At 42.8% G+C, this 19,988-nt stretch overlaps 1 protein-coding gene across 3 annotated transcripts in view; it reads left to right on the plus strand.

The window, feature by feature from the left end:
* The window catches only part of TRIM67 (tripartite motif containing 67), a 480,288-nt gene that overhangs the window by 185,350 nt on the left and 274,950 nt on the right, over window positions 1–19,988 (plus strand). For all 3 annotated transcript variants that reach the window (XR_011260520.1, XM_069606899.1, XM_069606900.1), the window contains exon 2: window positions 16,919–17,014. Coding sequence is in view for 2 of the 3 variants with exons in the window: in XM_069606899.1 (XP_069463000.1) it covers window positions 16,919–17,014 (96 nt within the window). In the remaining variant the exon portion in view is untranslated. The remainder of the gene's footprint in view (window positions 1–16,918; window positions 17,015–19,988) is intronic.

Raw genomic sequence — 19,988 nt, forward strand, 5'->3', positions numbered from 1 at the left:
TTCCCTCCAAAACACATCCTTTTATTGAGAAATTAATGGTATGCAAAAAACAAATACAGATACCTACCCAAAGACACTTGTAGATGAGGAAACAAGACTCATCTCATTAAGATAATAGCAAGGACCCCTGAATACCATACAAAGTTTACTTTTCAGACACTCTCTTACTTAAGCCGATTTTATTATGGCGTGCCCTGTGGATGTGCCAAGTTGGGAATTGAACTAAAGCATTATTTATTTATTAACATTTTTAAAGCGCACAGCAGCCCGAGGCATTGTGGCGCTGAATTAGTGAGGCGCCTGCCATCCCCAGGGAGTGGCTGGCATTTGTCAAAAGATCGGCGGGTACAGTGGGCTTGGGACTCTGTTTGGTAACCCCCTACACCTACAGTATTGTTGCAGTTGCAAAACAGATGATTAAACAGAAGTTTATAACCCTCTGGGGAAATAACAGAAAATATATTAATCTCCGGAATCCCATTGTTGGGCAATACCTTCTGCTTACCCCTGCCATAGGCTTGGCTGGAACCTTACCCTGGTTGCAAATTCTTACCTTCAAATACTGTTGGCAAAAGCCAGGCTAAATTCTCTCCTTGTAAAAGCGTTAACTTTTAAATGGCTGGGCGTTTGGCACACAGAGGACTCTCGCGGCTTATGTGGTGACAAAGAAACCTTAGCCCACTTTGTATTGTTGTGCGTTCTGTATAACGATGTATGGAACTAATATTTATTTGGCCTTTCAAGGGGAATTTGGCTGAAGGCAATGGAAACCCACACTTATGCTGTTACTCTCTTTCCTAGAGGCCTGTTCCCTGAAAATCGCTCGGAAGCAGAACAGCTTTATTTGTCTCGACAGCATAGTCTGTACTACTGCTTATGCCAGCAAAACCAAAGGTTGACGGCTGGAAGGTTTGGAATTAATCATAACCACGGGCACAGCTTTGGGAAACCCTCCAGACCATCGTTTTTCAGCCGGCCAAGCCATTACAGAAGGGGAAAGACCATATGCAAATCGGGCTTTGCCCCACCCCAAAAGGGGCAGTCCAGCCTGAACTGCTAGGTCACATCCCTTCTGCACGACACCACAGGCATTCCCCAGACATTTTAATCACTTGAAATGAATTTCTCTGCTTGGGGGGTGGATGGATTTGCACCAGCCGTTCAGCCAGCTGGTAATCGCGCTCAGACCGTGGGCATTTCATGTCTCTTGCTGTTTTTTGTTTGATAAACCCCCTAGGTACGGCTTCGAGCCATCTGTACATCATCACAGCCCCCCCTTCGCCCCCCCACACCCCTAAACTGTCTTGATGATCTCTGTCAGTGGTAGCATACTAATATGCTGTAATGCTTAATGCAGAGCAACCATCCCATTCAAGCGACATGGTAAAACAAATAGACGTGTACAGTACACAAAAGACTAAAAACAGACCTAGAGATACAGAACACCTATCATAACCTTTTGCAAACATTCAATAAATGCAACCAGACTACATTTAGTTTTCAGAATAAAGCATTACAACATCATTCTAATATGCAACTAGATTGGCGACAGTGTTGAGCTCAGTCTCACTGTGGAGAGCTTGCCATGTCCTATGCCATCTTGACTCAGTATGCCCTCTAGCTATATGCCGATATCAACCAGTGTCATCTTTAAAGAACTGTAGTTAATCTCATAGTTAATGTTATATGGCACTTGACAAAGTAACATGTGAGCTCTTTTTTCGGTAACCTTTGAGCTTTTCTATGAAAGTTCACTGGATTGTATGTGTTTTTGTGGTCACTTTTTTGCGAGAACCAAGCAGAACACGCTTTTCAGACAAAGAACCCAAAATTGTCCAGAGGATTTTTGACGTTTTACCTATCCACTAGACCGTATGGAGAACTGGTGCATGCAACAACATTTGGTTTTATTCGCTTTTCAAAATGTCATAATGTACCTATATTTTCGGAGTTTGCAGTAAAGCCATGAAACATGTACAGAAACGGAAAACATACGTGGAAAGGACAAGCGCATGCAGTCAACAAGAGGTTTCATTGAGGCATTTATAAATGTCGCTTTTCACCTACCTGTGACTGCATACTTGATGTAGCCCCCCAGAGGTTAGCATTTCTAAAGTGTGCACTCCCATTAATGTAACTGTTTACCTACCTGTGACTGCATACTTGATGTAGCCCCCCAGAGGTTAGCATTTCTAAAGTGTGCACTCCTATTAATGTAACTGTTTACCTACCTGTGACTGCATACTTGATGTAGCCCCCCAGAGGTTAGCATTTCTAAAGTGTGCACACCTATTAATGTAACTGTTTACCTACCTGTGACTGCATACTTGATGTAGCCCCCAGAGGTTAGCATTTCTAAAGTGTGCACACCTATTAATGTAACTGTTTACCTACCTGTGACTGCATACTTGATGTAGCCCCCAGAGGTTAGTATTTCTAAAGTGTGCACACCTATTAATGTAACTGTTTACCTACCTGTGACTGCATACTTGATGTAGCCCCCAGAGGTTAGCATTTCTAAAGTGTGCACACCTATTAATGTAACTGTTTACCTACCTGTGACTGCATACTTGATGTAGCCCCCAGAGGTTAGCATTTCTAAAGTGTGCACACCTATTAATGTAACTGTTTACCTACCTGTGACTGCATACTTGATGTAGCCCCCCAGAGGTTAGCATTTCTAAAGTGTGCACACCTATTAATGTAACTGTTTACCTACCTGTGACTGCATACTTGATGTAGCCCCCCAGAGGTTAGCATTTCTAAAGTGTGCACACCTATTAATGTAACTGTTTACCTACCTGTGACTGCATACTTGATGTAGCCCCCCAGAGGTTAGCATTTCTAAAGTGTGCACACCTATTAATGTAACTGTTTACCTACCTGTGACTGCATACTTGATGTAGCCCCCCAGAGGTTAGCATTTCTAAAGTGTGCACTCCCATTAATGTAACTGTTTACCTACCTGTGACTGCATACTTGATGTAGCCCCCCAGAGGTTAGCATTTCTAAAGTGTGCACTCCTATTAATGTAACTGTTTACCTACCTGTGACTGCATACTTGATGTAGCCCCCCAGAGGTTAGCATTTCTAAAGTGTGCACACCTATTAATGTAACTGTTTACCTACCTGTGACTGCATACTTGATGTAGCCCCCAGAGGTTAGCATTTCTAAAGTGTGCACACCTATTAATGTAACTGTTTACCTACCTGTGACTGCATACTTGATGTAGCCCCCAGAGGTTAGCATTTCTAAAGTGTGCACACCTATTAATGTAACTGTTTACCTACCTGTGACTGCATACTTGATGTAGCCCCCAGAGGTTAGCATTTCTAAAGTGTGCACACCTATTAATGTAACTGTTTACCTACCTGTGACTGCATACTTGATGTAGCCCCCAGAGGTTAGCATTTCTAAAGTGTGCACACCTATTAATGTAACTGTTTACCTACCTGTGACTGCATACTTGATGTAGCCCCCCAGAGGTTAGCATTTCTAAAGTGTGCACACCTATTAATGTAACTGTTTACCTACCTGTGACTGCATACTTGATGTAGCCCCCCAGAGGTTAGCATTTCTAAAGTGTGCACACCTATTAATGTAACTGTTTACCTACCTGTGACTGCATACTTGATGTAGCCCCCAGAGGTTAGCATTTCTAAAGTGTGCACACCTATTAATGTAACTGTTTACCTACCTGTGACTGCATACTTGATGTAGCCCCTCAGAGGTTAGCATTTCTAAAGTGTGCACTCCTATTAATGTAACTGTTTACCTACCTGTGACTGCATACTTGATGTAGCCCCCCAGAGGTTAGCATTTCTAAAGTGTGCACACCTATTAATGTAACTGTTTACCTACCTGTGACTGCATACTTGATGTAGCCCCCAGAGGTTAGCATTTCTAAAGTGTGCACACCTATTAATGTAACTGTTTACCTACCTGTGACTGCATACTTGATGTAGCCCCCAGAGGTTAGCATTTCTAAAGTGTGCACACCTATTAATGTAACTGTTTACCTACCTGTGACTGCATACTTGATGTAGCCCCCCAGAGGTTAGCATTTCTAAAGTGTGCACACCTATTAATGTAACTGTTTACCTACCTGTGACTGCATACTTGATGTAGCCCCCGGCACCAAGAGGTGAGGCTTTGCCAATCTGTATACAGTCGTGCTTATTTTGTCTCTCAATTCCCTTCGGCATGCTGTAACCAATGTGCGTTGCCCCTTACTCACTTTGCACTTACTGTAACTAGTGTCGTGATACACGAGGGTCTTGGGCGCTGCTATAAATATATTTTAAAAAAAATTCAATGTAAAACAAAAGGCAGGCCTTGCACTCCATCCATGAAGTCCGTCCAGCATTGTCGGAACCATAGTTCCCCCTCGATGATATGAAGCCTATGCTGTAGAACACGCAAACATGTGTCTCTCGTAGCATCTTCCGCCGCCTCCATTGGGTGGCCAAAAAGGACGATACATGTCATAATAACAAGAACACATGTCACCCATATTTCAGTATTAACCAAATAGCACAGAAACCGAAACACACTTCTCAAAATCAACCAATGCACGGGATTATTCCACAAAGCCAACATGTTATAAATATACACTCCTAACATACACTACAGGCATGATACCAAAAGAAAGGACAATAGCTATGACACTGGCTACTACCTACTAATTATAATGTCTGTATAATAATGTCCACCCAACACATACCAATAAAAGAGAAACAACAATAAACCGAATACATTGAAAAACAAGCATTGGCAAAGCTAATCTGCTTTGGTTGTCATATGCTAAGTGCATTCTCAAATGGCCAATAAACGTCAAGCCATGACTAAAGGACAGCAATGAAGTACACACGACTGCAAGCACTTAATGCAAAACAAGCAGCCACTTAAAAAAAGATAGAGCTGCCCAATCCCTGTCAAGCTTGGACATCTGGGACTTTTTCCACTATATTGGCAACAGCAACAACCAATTACCACCAACAAACACACTGAATGTTTCAGCAAATCACAATACCAGAAACATACAAACGGAGGGACTAATGACACACCACTCAGTGTTTATTCATACTCATTTAACACGTACCAATAGTTGCTTCTCCAGCAGACGTCTTATTAAGGGCTGAGGAGGCTATAGCCCCGGGTCTTTTGGTTGTAGCCCGGATAGAAGCTCAGGGGCTACAACTAAAAGGCTATAGCCAGCCCCGAATCCCGCCAGTCCCGACATTAGCTTAGCCCCTGATCTTTTCCAGACCTAGCAACACCCCTGCATTTTAAGGAACACATATAATCCAAAACCTAAAAAGGGAGAGTTAGAATTACAGTCAAGGCGGACGGATGATGTACAGCGTGTATTTGTACCTAAATGGGAATTTCCAATGTTTGTTGGCTGCACTTGTGAGCAAGTTATAACCTTAACCTTTTGAAAACAATGTTTCAATAATACCTGATTACCTTTCTTGTGCCAGCAAGCGTGTGGAAGGTTGCAGGTGGATCGCACACCTCCAGGCCTATCCGTCTAGGCCTATACGCCTTCCCACCTGCCCATAAATCATATCAGGCATCATGGCGGATGAGCTGTCTCATCTTTGGGCACACGGGGGTGTTCATCATTATGGTTTTGTAGCAGTTATGAAGTCGATTACTTGTCCAGGAATGGCCACCCAGTGTGTTTCTCTGGGTTCTAGCCCCATAGCCCCTATTGGAAGCAGCACTCTGCCGTGGCCAGAGTCCGCTCTGCCCTGAAAGATTCAGAAGATTTGGGTGGTAGAGAATTTTCCTGCTGCGACACCACACTATGGAAATTCCTCATGACATCTCAGCATCTTGAATCCAACCGTCTCTAGTTCAGAAAGAGTCGCACTTCTGGGACTAACCCCTCTCCTCTGTTCAAAGTTCTTACAGCTTATTGCTTTATGCTCGATTTTATTTATTTATTTATTTATTTATTTTGATATTTATATAGCGCACCAAACCCCTAGGTATCTGGGCGCATCTTAGTTACAATTAATTTTAGTGCAGAGTGGCATAGTGAGTACAACACATTCTTATGTTGTTGTTAGTTACACATAGGATTGGCATTAGGCATACAGTAATAATTCATAACGAGATCTAGAACAGTAGAAATTGACAGGGTAATTACAATCATAGGCCAGAGCAACAATGTATATTACTACACCTGAGCGAACAGCCAAGTTTTCAACTTTATTTCTAAAAGTCCAGTAGGATGGTTCCTCTCTTAAGGTCAGGGGCAGGGAATTCCAATGTTTTGCCGCTTGTACTGGGAAACTACTGCCTCCTGCTTTTTGTAGTTTGAATCTTGGTATGGTTAGGAGGTGGGCTTGTGTGGACCGGATAGGTCTGTTGGTTTGGTTTTTTGAGAATTTATTAGTTAGGTATTTTGGGGCTGAATTTGAAAGACATTTATGAGTAAGTTATAATGTTTTGAAGGTGATCCTATCTTGCACTGGGAGCCAATGGGCATTGCGTCTTGCAGCTGTTATGTGACTGGTTCTCGGGATATTGAGAGCTACTCTCAGGGCTTTGTTTTGTAATACCTGACGTTTTTAAAGTTGCGACTGTTGTTGCCAGCGTACGGGGCTTCACAATAGTCCAGTCTGGACAATATGAGGCCTCTGGCTCATATTCAACTTTCTGAGGAGAGGAAGGGTCTAGCGGCATTGATAAGTTTAGAAGTATAGGCCGCTGCCAAAGCAGTAGCATTTACTTGCCTCGTAAGTGTGAGGCCTGAGTCAAGGTAGATACCTAACGTTTTGACTTCTTCAGAGATGTTTATGGTGATATTGCCAATATTAAAAGATTTAAATTGGGAGTCTAATTTGTTAAGTCTGTTCTGTGATCTGATAAGGAGTAGCTCCGTTTTGTCATCATTGAGACATAGGCCATGGATAGCCATCCACGCCAGGAATAATTTGGTAGGTAGCATTAAGTAGTTTAGTATCAGTTTCATAGGAACCACAGATGGGAATGATGATTTGGGTTTCATCTGCATAGTCTGTGAAGTGTTCCAGGAATAGTTACCCAGAGAAAGCAAAGATACTAGCTCTACTAGTTTTTGGTTTAGGCTATGAGGTGGCATAGCCACCTATAAGCCAAAACTATTGCATTAGAGTACAAATGGGGAGAAACAACATACACAGAGGGACACAAAGCTTGAAGGGGTTGTTTGGTTATTTGTTATGTTTTGTTGATTTGGACCACGCACCTCTACCACCCAGGGGCAGACACTAGGCGCTCACGCAAGAGAGAGGTGTGGGGAGGTTAGTGAGGATAGCGTGAGAGAATAGGTTTAGAACCAGGAGGAACTGGCGTCTGTGAGTGTTGTTTTGCATGTGGGGGTTCGTGCTGGAGGCTCTGTGCGTTGTAACCGTATGGGTAAGATTCGGTGCCTCAGGTGTGTGGTAGTGTTATGTGTTGGTGTTAGTATGAGGCCTGGCGTTGTGGTGGGTCTGGTTGTGCGCACTGGTTTGATATTGTCCATAAGCGATTCTGATCACTGGTGGCACAGCTGTAAGATTATCTGTTGTTTTGGTGTGTGATTGCGTTGTTGATGTTTTACGGACTATGTGGGTGGTTCATTCTAGGTGTACTTCAGCATCTAGGGGTGCTCGGTGTGAACATAGAATTGATTCTTGGTTGGTTAATATGTAGTGTGGCTAGCCCCTGTCTGGTGTAGTGGCGTTAGTTATTTTGGAGGAGCAGGAAGGGGAAGTGGGTTAGTGAGTCTGATGGTTTGTTGGAGTCTCTGGTGTGACTCTTTGGTTGCTGCTTGGCAGTATCTAGCCAGGTTCTCGATTGTGGTTCTTTGGCCTATCTCGTATCCTCTCTAGTTGTTTGTCTGTGATGTTATTGTAATTGTAGCCGGTGTCCCTTCGAGGTTGTCATTGTCTGTTGAATAGCCAGGTTTTGAATAGTTTACTGAAGGCAATTTCTTTGGGCATGTTGTTCCAGATGTTGGCAATTAGACGGGAGAATGCTGTTTCGTCGAATTTCCTTTTTTCATAATGTTTTGCCTCTATTTGTAGATTGTTGCTGGATCTTAGGTCTCTTTCTGGCCGATACCAGCTAATCTTGTATCGGAGGAATGTGGCTCCTTGTCTGTACAAGGCTTTGTGGGCGATGCATAGTGCTTTGCATTTAATACGTTTTTTTACTGGTAACCAGTGTAGCCTTTTTAATGCTGGGGTGATGTGGTCTCTTCTGTTCAGTCTTAATAGGATCCTGGCTGCTGTGTTTTGCACCATTTGGAGTTTCTTGGTGCGTCTTTCCGGCATTCCTAGGTGGAGGCTGTTTGCGTAGTAAATGCTTGTGAGTATTAAGGATATGATTGTGAGGGTCTGTAAGGGAAGGAGAGGTAGGGGAGTAATCCTCTGGGTAGGTTTAGGAGGATTTGCCCAACCATTGACTGCCCATAGCAATGCAAATCCCAATGGCCATCCCCACCCAGTTCCTGCCCAAAACACCTATCAGGTTTCGAGCCCACAAGGCAATACACAGACAATAACAGATTTGACACTGACCGGGAGACTTGTATACACACCCACCGGTAGAGCCATACAGGTGCTTGGCCAGAAGCCCCCACTGATAATCCCTTGTACTCAAATGACTGCCCAGGTCCCCCTCAAATCGAGGGAACCTTCCCGGCAATACACCCTACTGCCCACTTAAGCCACCAAGCCAGATGGGTTGATTGCTTGAAAGGGCGGGAGACCCTGATTCCCTGTGTTCCACAGCAAGCTGCGGAAGCAAGCGGAAGTCAGATTAGGAGGGGACAGCTGAACACTTCCAAGACAGTACAGGAAGAAGTTGGAGTTAAGGCACTAACCTGAAGTAATAAGGAGCTGCAATCACTAGTAGCACCTGCACGCAATCTCCACACGTTCTGCCGCTGGGGAAAGCACAATACCCCAATCTTAGTCAACAGAACACTCAAGGAGGAAATGGAAAACCAAGAAGGGCTAATGACACAAAAAGGGCTAGTGAGAGGTGGTGAGTTGTGCTTACCGGATGAGGATGTAGTGAGGAACCGAGTAAGAGCAGATTCCAGGAGGGATGAAGGGAAAAACAACGGGAAGGAAGGGAAGTTAGTACAGGGACTACCCCTTGCGGCACAAGGGACGCACTAGAGTCGGGTTGTGGCACTATGTGTACAGGATAGCGTCCAAAGTTCTTGTGCCAGTTTCTTTGTGGTAGTAGAATAAAGGTCCTGAGGAAGGCAAGTGGTTTGAAAGAACAAGAGGTATGCGTGCAGGAAATGTAGTTCATATGGAATGGGAAAGATGAATGCACAGGGATAACGTGAGGTTGAGGAGGGTAACGTGGGAGAGACAGACAAACCCCTTTCAGGGTATCCAAGGCGGTCCTGGTCGGTACACAATCAGGCCGGAACAGAGACACAACGAGAGATGGAGGCACTCCAGACAACAAGCCGAGTCAAGTATCCGGGCAGGGATAAACAAGCCAAATGTAATCCGTAGTCAATCCAGACCCAGGCAATGGTCGGCAACAGCGTAGACGTAAAGGACAGAATCAGGAGGTGGAATCAGGAGGTGGAGGCATAGTCAGAAGAGCGGACCAATGTCAGGGACACGAAATCAGTCGGAAAACAGGCAATGGTGTGACACAAGAAATTCACAAAGCAGGCTCAGAAAATCCAGAAATTATCAGAAGCGCTGACACAGATGTTGGAGAGTCCTTTATCGGCCCAATGGAACGGCGCGTTTGCATTGTACGCCCGAAGCCGGCATCACGTGACGGTGAGTTCTGGCCAATCGCGAGGGAGGCAAGCCGAGCGGATTGGAGGCGTGCCGTGACCATGGCAACCGTCCAAACGCCTTCCAAGCCCTAAACAGAGGACATGCTGCTAATTGGAAACAGTATGGCAACCGAGCACGTGGGGCAGCCAGCATGTGTTTAGAGGCAGAAGGGGCAACATGCTTCGGCATCCTGACAACGCCTCCTCATGGGAACTCTTTCAGCTCACTTTAGTCAAGCCTAACCATCAAACCTTGCACCCAAGTGCCTGTCAGCATTTTTTCAAAGCAGTCTTCTTTTAGTTAATGAATTTTCACCAACAGTTTTGGCTTGTGCTTAAGTATTAGGCATTTGTTAGGAACTGCTATTAGATGCCCATGTACATTTACCAGTTTGTAGCTGCTACCATCAATGGCCAGTTAATACCACTAAGGCAGTGCCTGGCAAGTGCCTTTTCCATGCCTACACAAAAGTCCAAACTATTGGTATTGCCCATGCTTGTTAAATTATGATGAAGGTCTGGGAAGACCACCAGATCTCAGAATCCCCCAGTAGTATCATATTTCGAATTATATAGGTATGGGAAGCTCTGTAATGTGCTATTTTCATGGTAGGTCTTAGACAACTGTTATGCTTTTTTCGATTCATTAGTGTATTTATATTACTCCGAAAGATCACATTATATGTACCCCATGGTGAAAGAAAAATGTGAGTGTCAGAGTAAGAAAAAGAGGTTGGCGATTGCAAAGTATTTGAGATGGTCCGTATCCTGATCCATTTATGAAAGACTCATGGGCCCATGTTATGCAAAGGGACAGTAATGACTGCTGGTGGAAGGCAGGGTTCAGGCATTCCGTATTCACTATTAGCACTTGGGAGGGGGGGTTACTATCTTCTCTCACTGCCCCATGCCCGTTCCACCCTTCCACTCAACAGTTTCCTACGTCCCTCACCACCCCCCACCTCAACCCTACCCACCCCTACCTATCTGCGCCTGCCTGGTCCTCACTAGCTCCAGGAACATTCGCTGTTGTGGCACTTCCCTGTCATGGCACTTGCCACCATTGAAAGGGAAAAGAGACAACATGTAGTTCCCTTCTCCCTACATCCATGGTGGCCATTTTGATTTGTAAGTTCAAAGTAAGCAAAAAAAACAGCTATTAGCAGTCCAGAAAGCATGCTGGGGTGCTACCATCAATAGACTCCTTGATGGACAGGCATTACTGGACTGTGGTATGCAGGCTGCCTGCGTTAGCTTGGGATACTATGGCAAGGCAGGCCGCTCAGGCACATTTACCTGTGCAGGCTAAATCTGTATTATGGAGCCTGGGCGAAAACCTACATCTTTTATTGCAACTCAACATATCTAAAGGTGAGATTTTATACCAGGGGTCACCCGCAGGTTTTCGGCGAAACTCGTGATATGTTGGAGAAGGTGCCCCAGAGACCACCCAAAACTCTTCGCTGTGTAAGTGCTAAACCACACGCTCCCTCCACCAGCCAAAGGACCACCAAGTGTAAATGGCTGGCCAGGTGGGACAACTGACCTCAGCCTAACTGGATGGCAATTGTTGTTATATGGCCCATCGTCTAGCATGTGTACGATGTATCTATTTAAATGTAACCGTTCACCTGATGCAATAATGATATCTGAATGGCCCTTTGCCTTAATGATACTTTCATATGTGCAAATGTTAATGACAATTATTTTACTTTATCCTACTGCTTTACAGTGATCCACCTTCTGAACATGCCTAGTTCATATTCTAGAAATGTAATTAAAAGTGGAATACTTAAAATTACCAAATGAATACAATTAAAGTAGTACACAATTCTTGAATATTTGTGAGAATGTATATGTGACAGGGATTCCCCTTAGTTGTTTTTTCTCAGGCCATGATCTAGCATAGAGCTTCAAAATGGGTCCTTTTCTGCCCATGTGCCAAAGGAAGGGTGGCATTTCAAATAAAGATCACAGCTGTTTTGTACGGCAAGTGTTTGCCCTTGACAGACCTTTGTCAGCTTTTACAATTGATGAGCAGTCTTCTGTTTATCTTGAAGAATGTGTCAAGGTTTTGGACGAGGGCCTTATAGCGCTAAAGGTTTGTCTTCATGAATAGTTTATGCACCTTTCGAGAATGCTGATGCATATCTGTCACTTAACTAAATTGGTACCTCTGGAAGCTGGCATGCCGTGGTTGCCAACAGCACCCATTTGAAAGATTTGCATTTTGCATGGATGTTTTTAATAAAGGTCATGAATTTGAAATATTTCCATAAAGAAGCAATTCGAAAACACACAGTTGGATAGGGTTGACTAGAGTTAGGTATATTATTTGGTTGAAGAATAATAATATAGACAATGGGATTATGCTTGGCTGATTTATTCTTTGCAAAATACAGTAGTGATGCTATCTTGTGTTCAAGCTGGTACTCTGGATATTTGTGTGGGTAATTATTTTTAAAGATCTTATACAGTGAATTTAGATTGTGTCTTTTTTCTTATACTTGTTTGATCATTGTAAATTTTGGGATCTAGTCATACCTCCATAAATTCAATGTAGCAGCATCGTAACTTTTGGGATCTAGTCAATCTTCATAAATTCAATGTAGCAGCATCGTAACTTTTGGGATCTAGTCATATCTTCATAAATTCAATGTAGCAGCATCGTTACTTTTGGGATCTAGTCATATCTTCATAAATTCAATGTTTTTCAATGGTCAGAATATGCTCTACAAAAAGTGAACAATCAACTCCTGTCGAAGAGTGGTATTAGTCTTTCTATAAACACAAACTTCCTTCCTGTCCTTCCCTCTGTGGGGGCCACCGAAACGTCAAGACACCAAGAAACGAAGAAATTGAAGAAAAAAAGACACTAAGATGCTCGGAGTCAAAGCCACAAAGAGTACAACACTCTTAGAGTCAAATATTCTTGTAAAAATCAAAAGATCTTTTTGATTAAAATTCAAGTAAATAAAAAAACATTTAAAAAATAAAAAATTCAGTGTAGCAGCATCGTAACTTTTGGGATCTAGTCATATCTTCATAAATTCAATGGAGCGGCAGTAAGAAAATATCCTAGTTAAATCTAAGCTGCAGTTTAATAGGTAACGTTTAGCAAAGAAGGCCCAGCCAGTCTGCCACTGACTAAGCTTGTATATTTGTACCATTTAGGGGATTCATTTTTCCCAGTGCGAGTGAAAAGGAGGCAGTCATGGAGAATGTGATTCTCTTAGAGGGTAATGAGGCCACAGGTCTCCTCTGCTTCAGAGACCCCAGCAACTAAAAAGCAGACAATACAGGTGGCTAAGCTTTTATTCAATCTCTTAAACAGACTGGACTTTGTAGTGGCCTGGAGATCAACAACATGCGGCAGAAAGGTATTTCACCTATTATTCTGGTTTTTGTAAAATGCAGTCCCGCCTGAACCACTGGTTATTGCCCTAATGCTTTCATTCACATGTGAGGTTTTGTAATAGTCTCCTTTCCAGAATGCCTCATGATGCACCAGCGGGGATAGTTCTTGATATTCAGCAAACTCCAACGGAGCTCCCCGAGAAGCAAGCTAAACTTGGCCATGCTTACGTATGGGGATATCTGTGAGCAACCAGTGAAAGCTGTGGATGCATTGTGTTAACTGAACTATAAGCAGTAATTCGGTCAGTTTTGCCGATTTTTCTGCAGAAAGTGGGAGGATTTAGCTCCCGCACGATGCTGGAGGAAATTCCCCCACTCCAGGGCCAAACTCGTAGTGTGGCGGAGCAGGAAAAGTGCCAGTAATTCAGTTACCGACACTTTTTCCTACACCCTCCATACTCGTAATGAGGTCTTATCATCTTTCTTCCTAAGGTCACTTGCAGCTGATGTCAGCAAGGTGCTCCTGTTATTCTCTGAAATGATAAAAAGAAGAACGATGTGTAGACATTCTTGACTCATGCTTATTAAGTATTGAGCTCCACCTGCTGTACATTTCAAACTGTGATCCATGAATTATTAAGATCACGCAGATTGTATATAATTCATATCGTTATGTTATGTTCTTGGGGTTTACACCACACTCTGCTGCCAAAAAAAGTTCTGCTTAGGATCCTCCCCACTCAGTCCTCTCTTGGGTGCGGTAGCAATCTCAAATCACCGAACCATTTGCAAAACCATGAGGGCAAGCGCTAAGCAAGTTGCCATTCCTGTCCGGCTTCCATGTCAGCAATGGCTGTCTCTCTGAGGAAGCGGAAAGGCTCATGACTTTCAAACATCAGCTCCAATATCAGATTTGAGAAGCAGATTTTGAACATTTTGGGAAATGAAGAACGTCAGAGTATACTTTCATGTACCAGGCAGCCGCCATTGGAAGAACTCCGTGAACCTGGTGGTGACACCTAAACTACTAAGTTGTACGCATCCTCGTCCCTGTAAAAGGCAGCCTTTTTGAAGTGTAAAAAACGGAGGTCTGTCTCTGTGAAATACTAACAAAAGGGTTGTTTTTTGTGTGTGAGCAGGCTGGCCCCTTTCATAGCACGGCTTCACAGGCCACTGGTCATTCAGCTGGTTTGTTCCTTTGAAGTGTTTCTTTTTTTTGCATTACTGGGCTGGAGGCTAGAGCAGACAAAAGAGTTAAATGTAAATTTCCGCCTTCTCTGTGATGTCACAGCTCACTGGGAAGGGACCCTTAGCATCCCAAAGCCCCTCATCCTGTGTATACTCCACTGTGAATACCTTCCCCACATAAACCTGTTTTTTTTAAACTTACCAATGCTGACTTGTCTGTGATGTGTCGAATTAGTTAACATGTGAACTGTGTGTTAAAAATGTCTTGCCTGCTCGCACATTTTATCCACAAAACAGTGACCTGTGTTGTGCAGACTTTAGGAGATGTCTGGTTGTCTCTTGGAAGATAAGGCATCACCAAGCATAAGGGTGGTGTTATTGTTTTACTGACTCCTTGATTTCCGGAATAAGGGGTGTTTGAAATGAATATTTGAAACAAGGAAAGGTGGTCTTTTTTAAAAAGTAGGGATGCGCATGGGTACAAATTTAGACCTAGAGTGCCACCATGGGGTCTGTGCCACCATGGGGTCTGTGCCACCATTGGGTCCGTACCACCATGGGGTCTGTGGCGCCCTTGGAATGGAGGCCCAGCTCATCCGCTGAATCTGCAATGACTTTGCAGAACACACTTAACCCACAATTTGTTTGAAATATTTCACTGCCTTTGAAGTATGTTTGCATGTTTTCCAGACACATATATCTGTTCTTTGTGTAAAACATTAGTCTACTTGTAGAAATCTTTCCAAATAATGTATGCCAACCGAATTTTGAGTAGAAAAATAATGAAATCATGACCTTATTGTGAAGACAGTCTGGATTCCCCCTCCTCCCTTCACGCTTTATGAACTGTTCAGGCTACCAGAATAACTGATCATGATAGTCACTCATCTAGGTCTACAGCCCCTTCTCTTCGGAGGAGCACTTTGCACAAAGTGAGTGTCTCTCATGTGGGTGGAGAACCCACCACACACAGGAAACTTGCCTAGGAAACTGCAGAACGAATTTGTGTAAATAGCTTCCAGTTGTGTGTACTCCCCTTTGCACAGTCTGGTATTTGTAGGGTTGCAGTTAGTCAGGGCAGATAAAGGTGCCCTACAGAAAACGGGTTTCAGTATAAAATGTGTTTTTATGAAAAAGTAATACCTCAGGGTGCTGAGTAGCACATACAGTCCGAAAGGAAGAGGGGCAGGAGATGGAGATGCTGAAAAGGGGTATGATGGGGGTTCAGGTAGGGAAGGCCAGTATATTAAGGAGATGAGAGAGGAAAGGAAAGAGGCCAAGAGGAAACATGAGGGTGGCAGAAGATTGAGAGAGCTAAAGATCAAGATGCACAAATAGATGCATAGATGGGCCGGAGAGGATGGAAGAGAACTGGTGAGAGGGAATGGATGTTGAGGGTTGATAGAGAATAATGTGAAATATAGAGGGAGCAAGCAAAGGGAGACTGTTGGAGGAAGAGTATATTAGTGATGTAATGCATTCATTTTGCTTCCATTTTATTTTTGCATAGTGAAGGTGATGCTGTGCCGTTCATGCAGCATTATAGCACTCTGGCTGCTACTTCTACTGCTAACACCGCACACAATGCTACCCATTTTATTGACCCCATAAGGACAAAAGGCTGAGCCTGCGGAGGTAGATTTCAAATGTGAACCACACTGTGCACAGCAGCTTGCGCATTAACTCACTGTGCATTTATACTGGTAGAGTCCGCAAAAAATAATGTAGAGGAAGAAAGACCTGTGAGCAAGCTATTGGACAGTCACTCTTATAGGCTAAAACTATCAAATAAAATATGATATTATTAAGTATATCAGATTCAGGTTACATATCAAATGCAGGTTAGGTGGATTATTGTCACGGGAGGATAGCTTAGGGGCAACACGCTCACCTTGGAAGCAAGACGACACCGAGAGACACAGGTTTGATTCCCGGGTCTGCGCTTAGAAACCTCTGGGTATTAAGCGTGTTATGAATAACCTATCATATCATATACTCCACATCTAAGCAGGAGCTGATCGACCTGATAGAAACCTTGCCTTATGATATGTGCCTTCGATAGACACATAGGGCCCGATTCATGGAATATTTGCCCGGTTCAAAGTGAATTTGCACGGCTGAAAAGTGACTTTGCACTGCCGACACAAACCTTGATCCATGGAACTGTGCAAAGGGAATATTTGCTGTGTAAAGTCCGGCCAAAGTCATTCTGTACTGCAAAGATGACTATGCACTGACTTTGCGCTGACTTGCAAAAATACACGTATTCCATGAATCTGGTCCTACGGGCCCTAAGGGCCTGATTTACAGAGCGTTTTCCAATGGGGTTGTGCCATTATAAAACGCTTCTGTGAATCAGGTCAACCACACCTGATGGACTATTCTGCGAGAACAGCCCAATTCTGCGGCATGAATGAATGAAGGTTTCAATGCCCTATACCATCATGGCCGAGCTCTGATGTGTCCACAAGCTCCTCTCTGTGCATTTGGTGAACCCTGTTTTGCTCAGTACCATATGACCTGGCGGGAGGATTCTGTGCTGATGTGAATTTAAGATGTCTCCTTCTTCTGCTTTCTTTCAGGCCCAGCTATCGCAGGCATTGAGTGGCGTGTCGGACAAAGCAAAGGAGGCCAAAGAGTTTTTGGTTCAACTGAAAAACATACTGCAGCAGATACAGGTAAGCAACCCTTCAGCGAGCGAGCGAATCCTTGAACGAGCTCTGGAGGGATGGTGTAAATTGTGTGTTCTGGATCAGTGAGACAGAGGCACTACACGTGTACATGTTTGAGAGCGTATTCATGCAGACACACTTGCACAGGCTAATCGGAGAGGATGATATGATTCAAATGTGTCTGCTGTGTCATATGGCTCTTGTGTGCTTTGGTACACGCTGTCACAAAGTTCTACATGGCTTTCTGTGCTCTACCGCATTAAAATATCATCTGGTGCGAATGAGAGTTTCCATTAATGTATCACTCCGTTGGCTGTTCTCTCACCCTGGAGCTGCTGCTTTTGTGGCAAGAGACGCGTCACAAGCACAAATGTAATGCAATTTGGTATTTGTATAGCGCCGTTATCCCATTGGTATGGCCTCAAAGCTCTATAGGTGAACGCCCGCGGAACACCGTAGTGCAAGGTTTTGGAAAAATTGATCAGGGGAGTTGAGAATGTGTGTCAACAAAAACAAACCAAGTCAAAATATTGTATACACATAGTTATGCGATCCTTGCCTTTTCACACTCACCAGAGGTCGTAGACCCCAATGACCTTTGGGATGTGATGCACAATGCATGTGAGCTGTGTCAGTATCCCCCCTTGCTCTCTTTGGAAGAATGGTGGCAGTTTTTCGAAGGTTATCGCAGAAGTATTTTTGAGTTTAAAGGTTTTTATTTATTTAGTACCAGAGTAAACAATTACAATCTGAGTTTATATGAAATAATCAATTATATAACAAAGCACTCAAGCTCTTATAAATGCATTTGTACTGTAATAATTAGGGAACAGCTATAGAATTAAATTCATTAACTTTAAGAAATGTGTAACATATTAACTAGCGATCCAGTTGGTACAAAATGTATTTTTTATGCTTGTGTTACTCAGACTAATTGAGTATGACAAAGGGGGGTAATGGAAGGGGTAACATTAAGGAAGGGAAGGAAAAAAAAACTATCGAATTGATAATAGAAAAAGGCATAGCAGTAGTATATCCATGTATAGGGTTAACAATATATCAGTCAAGTAAATAAAATATTTGTATTATTTAAGTAATCAACAAAGAAAGCCATTGTCCATCATGTCTTAACGAGGGAGAGGGAGAGCTAGCAATACATTTTTTCATTCTATTGACATTGGATATATTATTCCACCAGCCTTTTATGGAGATCTTCGTGAAATCTTTCCAATTTGATGTAATTAGACTACCGCCAGAAGTAGAAACAGTTCGAATATAATGAAAGATGACTTAATTCTGCTTTCATTGAAAGCTAGGCTACCAAGTAGGATGTTGGTCAAATTCTAAGGAATAGAGATCTTGACAATCTGTTGAAGAGAGGTCCAAACCTGGTTCCAAAATGACTTTACCAATGGACAGTCTAAAAACATGTGTCTGAAGGACCCAGGAGCTGAGTGGCTTGACCAGAATAAATCGTCTGTTCATTTTCGATAGGAAAAGTTTCTTAGGGGTGATAAAGGCTCTATGTATGAAAAAGTAAAGGGGTTGGGTTAGGTTTGCTGATGTAGAAATCATTTTAATCCTATACCATATCTTTGACCATAATGCGACCCCAAAATGTATTCCACATTCTTCTTCCCATTGTAATTCAGATGTCCATAAATTATTGGGGGTTCTTTCAGACAGTATAACTTTATGAATGTTGGATGCTTTAATTGCATCAGGGGATTCAATAATATGCATTCTGGGAGTATCAACAAGTAAATGCCGGGAATTACTTCTGCTGCTGGCATCCAGACATGCATTAACAAGATTCAGATATTGACTGATAGGAAATGTTGGCAATAAGAATTTGTTTTTAAATTCTTCTGCAGAAAGGATATTGCTGTATGTAATAAGTTGATCAATATATTTAATCCCTTTATTAATCCAAACTTTATGGAAAATAGGTCTATTATGTATGGTTATATACCTATTACACCAAATGAAGGGGGAAAGGGCCTGAACTGGTTTATTGATCTGATAAAACAGAAAGTCCTTCAAATATGAACTAGTGAGACAAATCGTTTTAGAGAAACTCACATATTGGTCCATTAAAACAATATTTTGTATCTTTGATATAAATGGTGCAGGAAGAATCCTTTCAACAGTTAACCAAGTAGGCGGGTTTACATCATCATTAACGGAGAACCAATTTATGGCTTGTCTGAGAACAAAGCCTCTGTGATAGTTCTTGAAATTAGGGAAATTGATTCCTCCATCCACCAATTGATATCTTAGCTTTCTAGCAGCAATCCTTTTATTTTCCTTAGGGCCCCAAAGGAAATCTATAATTATATTGTCAATAGATTTAAAGGAGGATGGTAGAGAGATGTGAAGCATTTGCAAATGGTACAGTATCACAGGTGTGAACATCATTTTAATGGCCTCTAACATTCCTTACCAGGACAAGTATAGCAGAGACCATGTAGTTACGAATTTGGCTAGTGTTGATTGTAATTTTTGTAGGTTAATTTGAATGATTTGGAGTACTGAAGGGGCAATTGAGATACCGACGTAATCAATGGAGGTAGGATTCCAATTGAGGCCAAAGGGGACGAAATCTTCTTTAATACAGTGGGCATTAAGGAGGAGGATTTCTGATTTGTCCTTGTTCAGCTTGTATCCTGAGAACTGGGAAAATAGATCAATCCTATCCAGTAAGTGTGGAAGCGTTGTATTGGGGTTGTTAAGGAAGATCAATATATCGTCTGCATAAGCAGCCATTTTAAACTCAGAGCTCCCACATCTAATCCCAACAATATCTCTGCAGGTCCGTATTAATTCTAAGAGTGGTTCAATGGCAAGCACGAATAGAATAGGTGATGGGGACATCTTTATCTGGTACCCCTATGGAGGGAGAATCTAGGAGAGAATTGATTATTGATTTAAAATATAGGTTTCTGGCTGAATATAAGAGTTTAACTAATTTGATTTAAAA

Source organism: Ambystoma mexicanum, chromosome 4p (genome assembly GCF_040938575.1).
Source record: "Ambystoma mexicanum isolate Mex_15411 chromosome 4p, UKY_AmexF1_1, whole genome shotgun sequence".
In the NCBI taxonomy this organism is placed as follows: Eukaryota; Metazoa; Chordata; class Amphibia; order Caudata; family Ambystomatidae; genus Ambystoma; species Ambystoma mexicanum.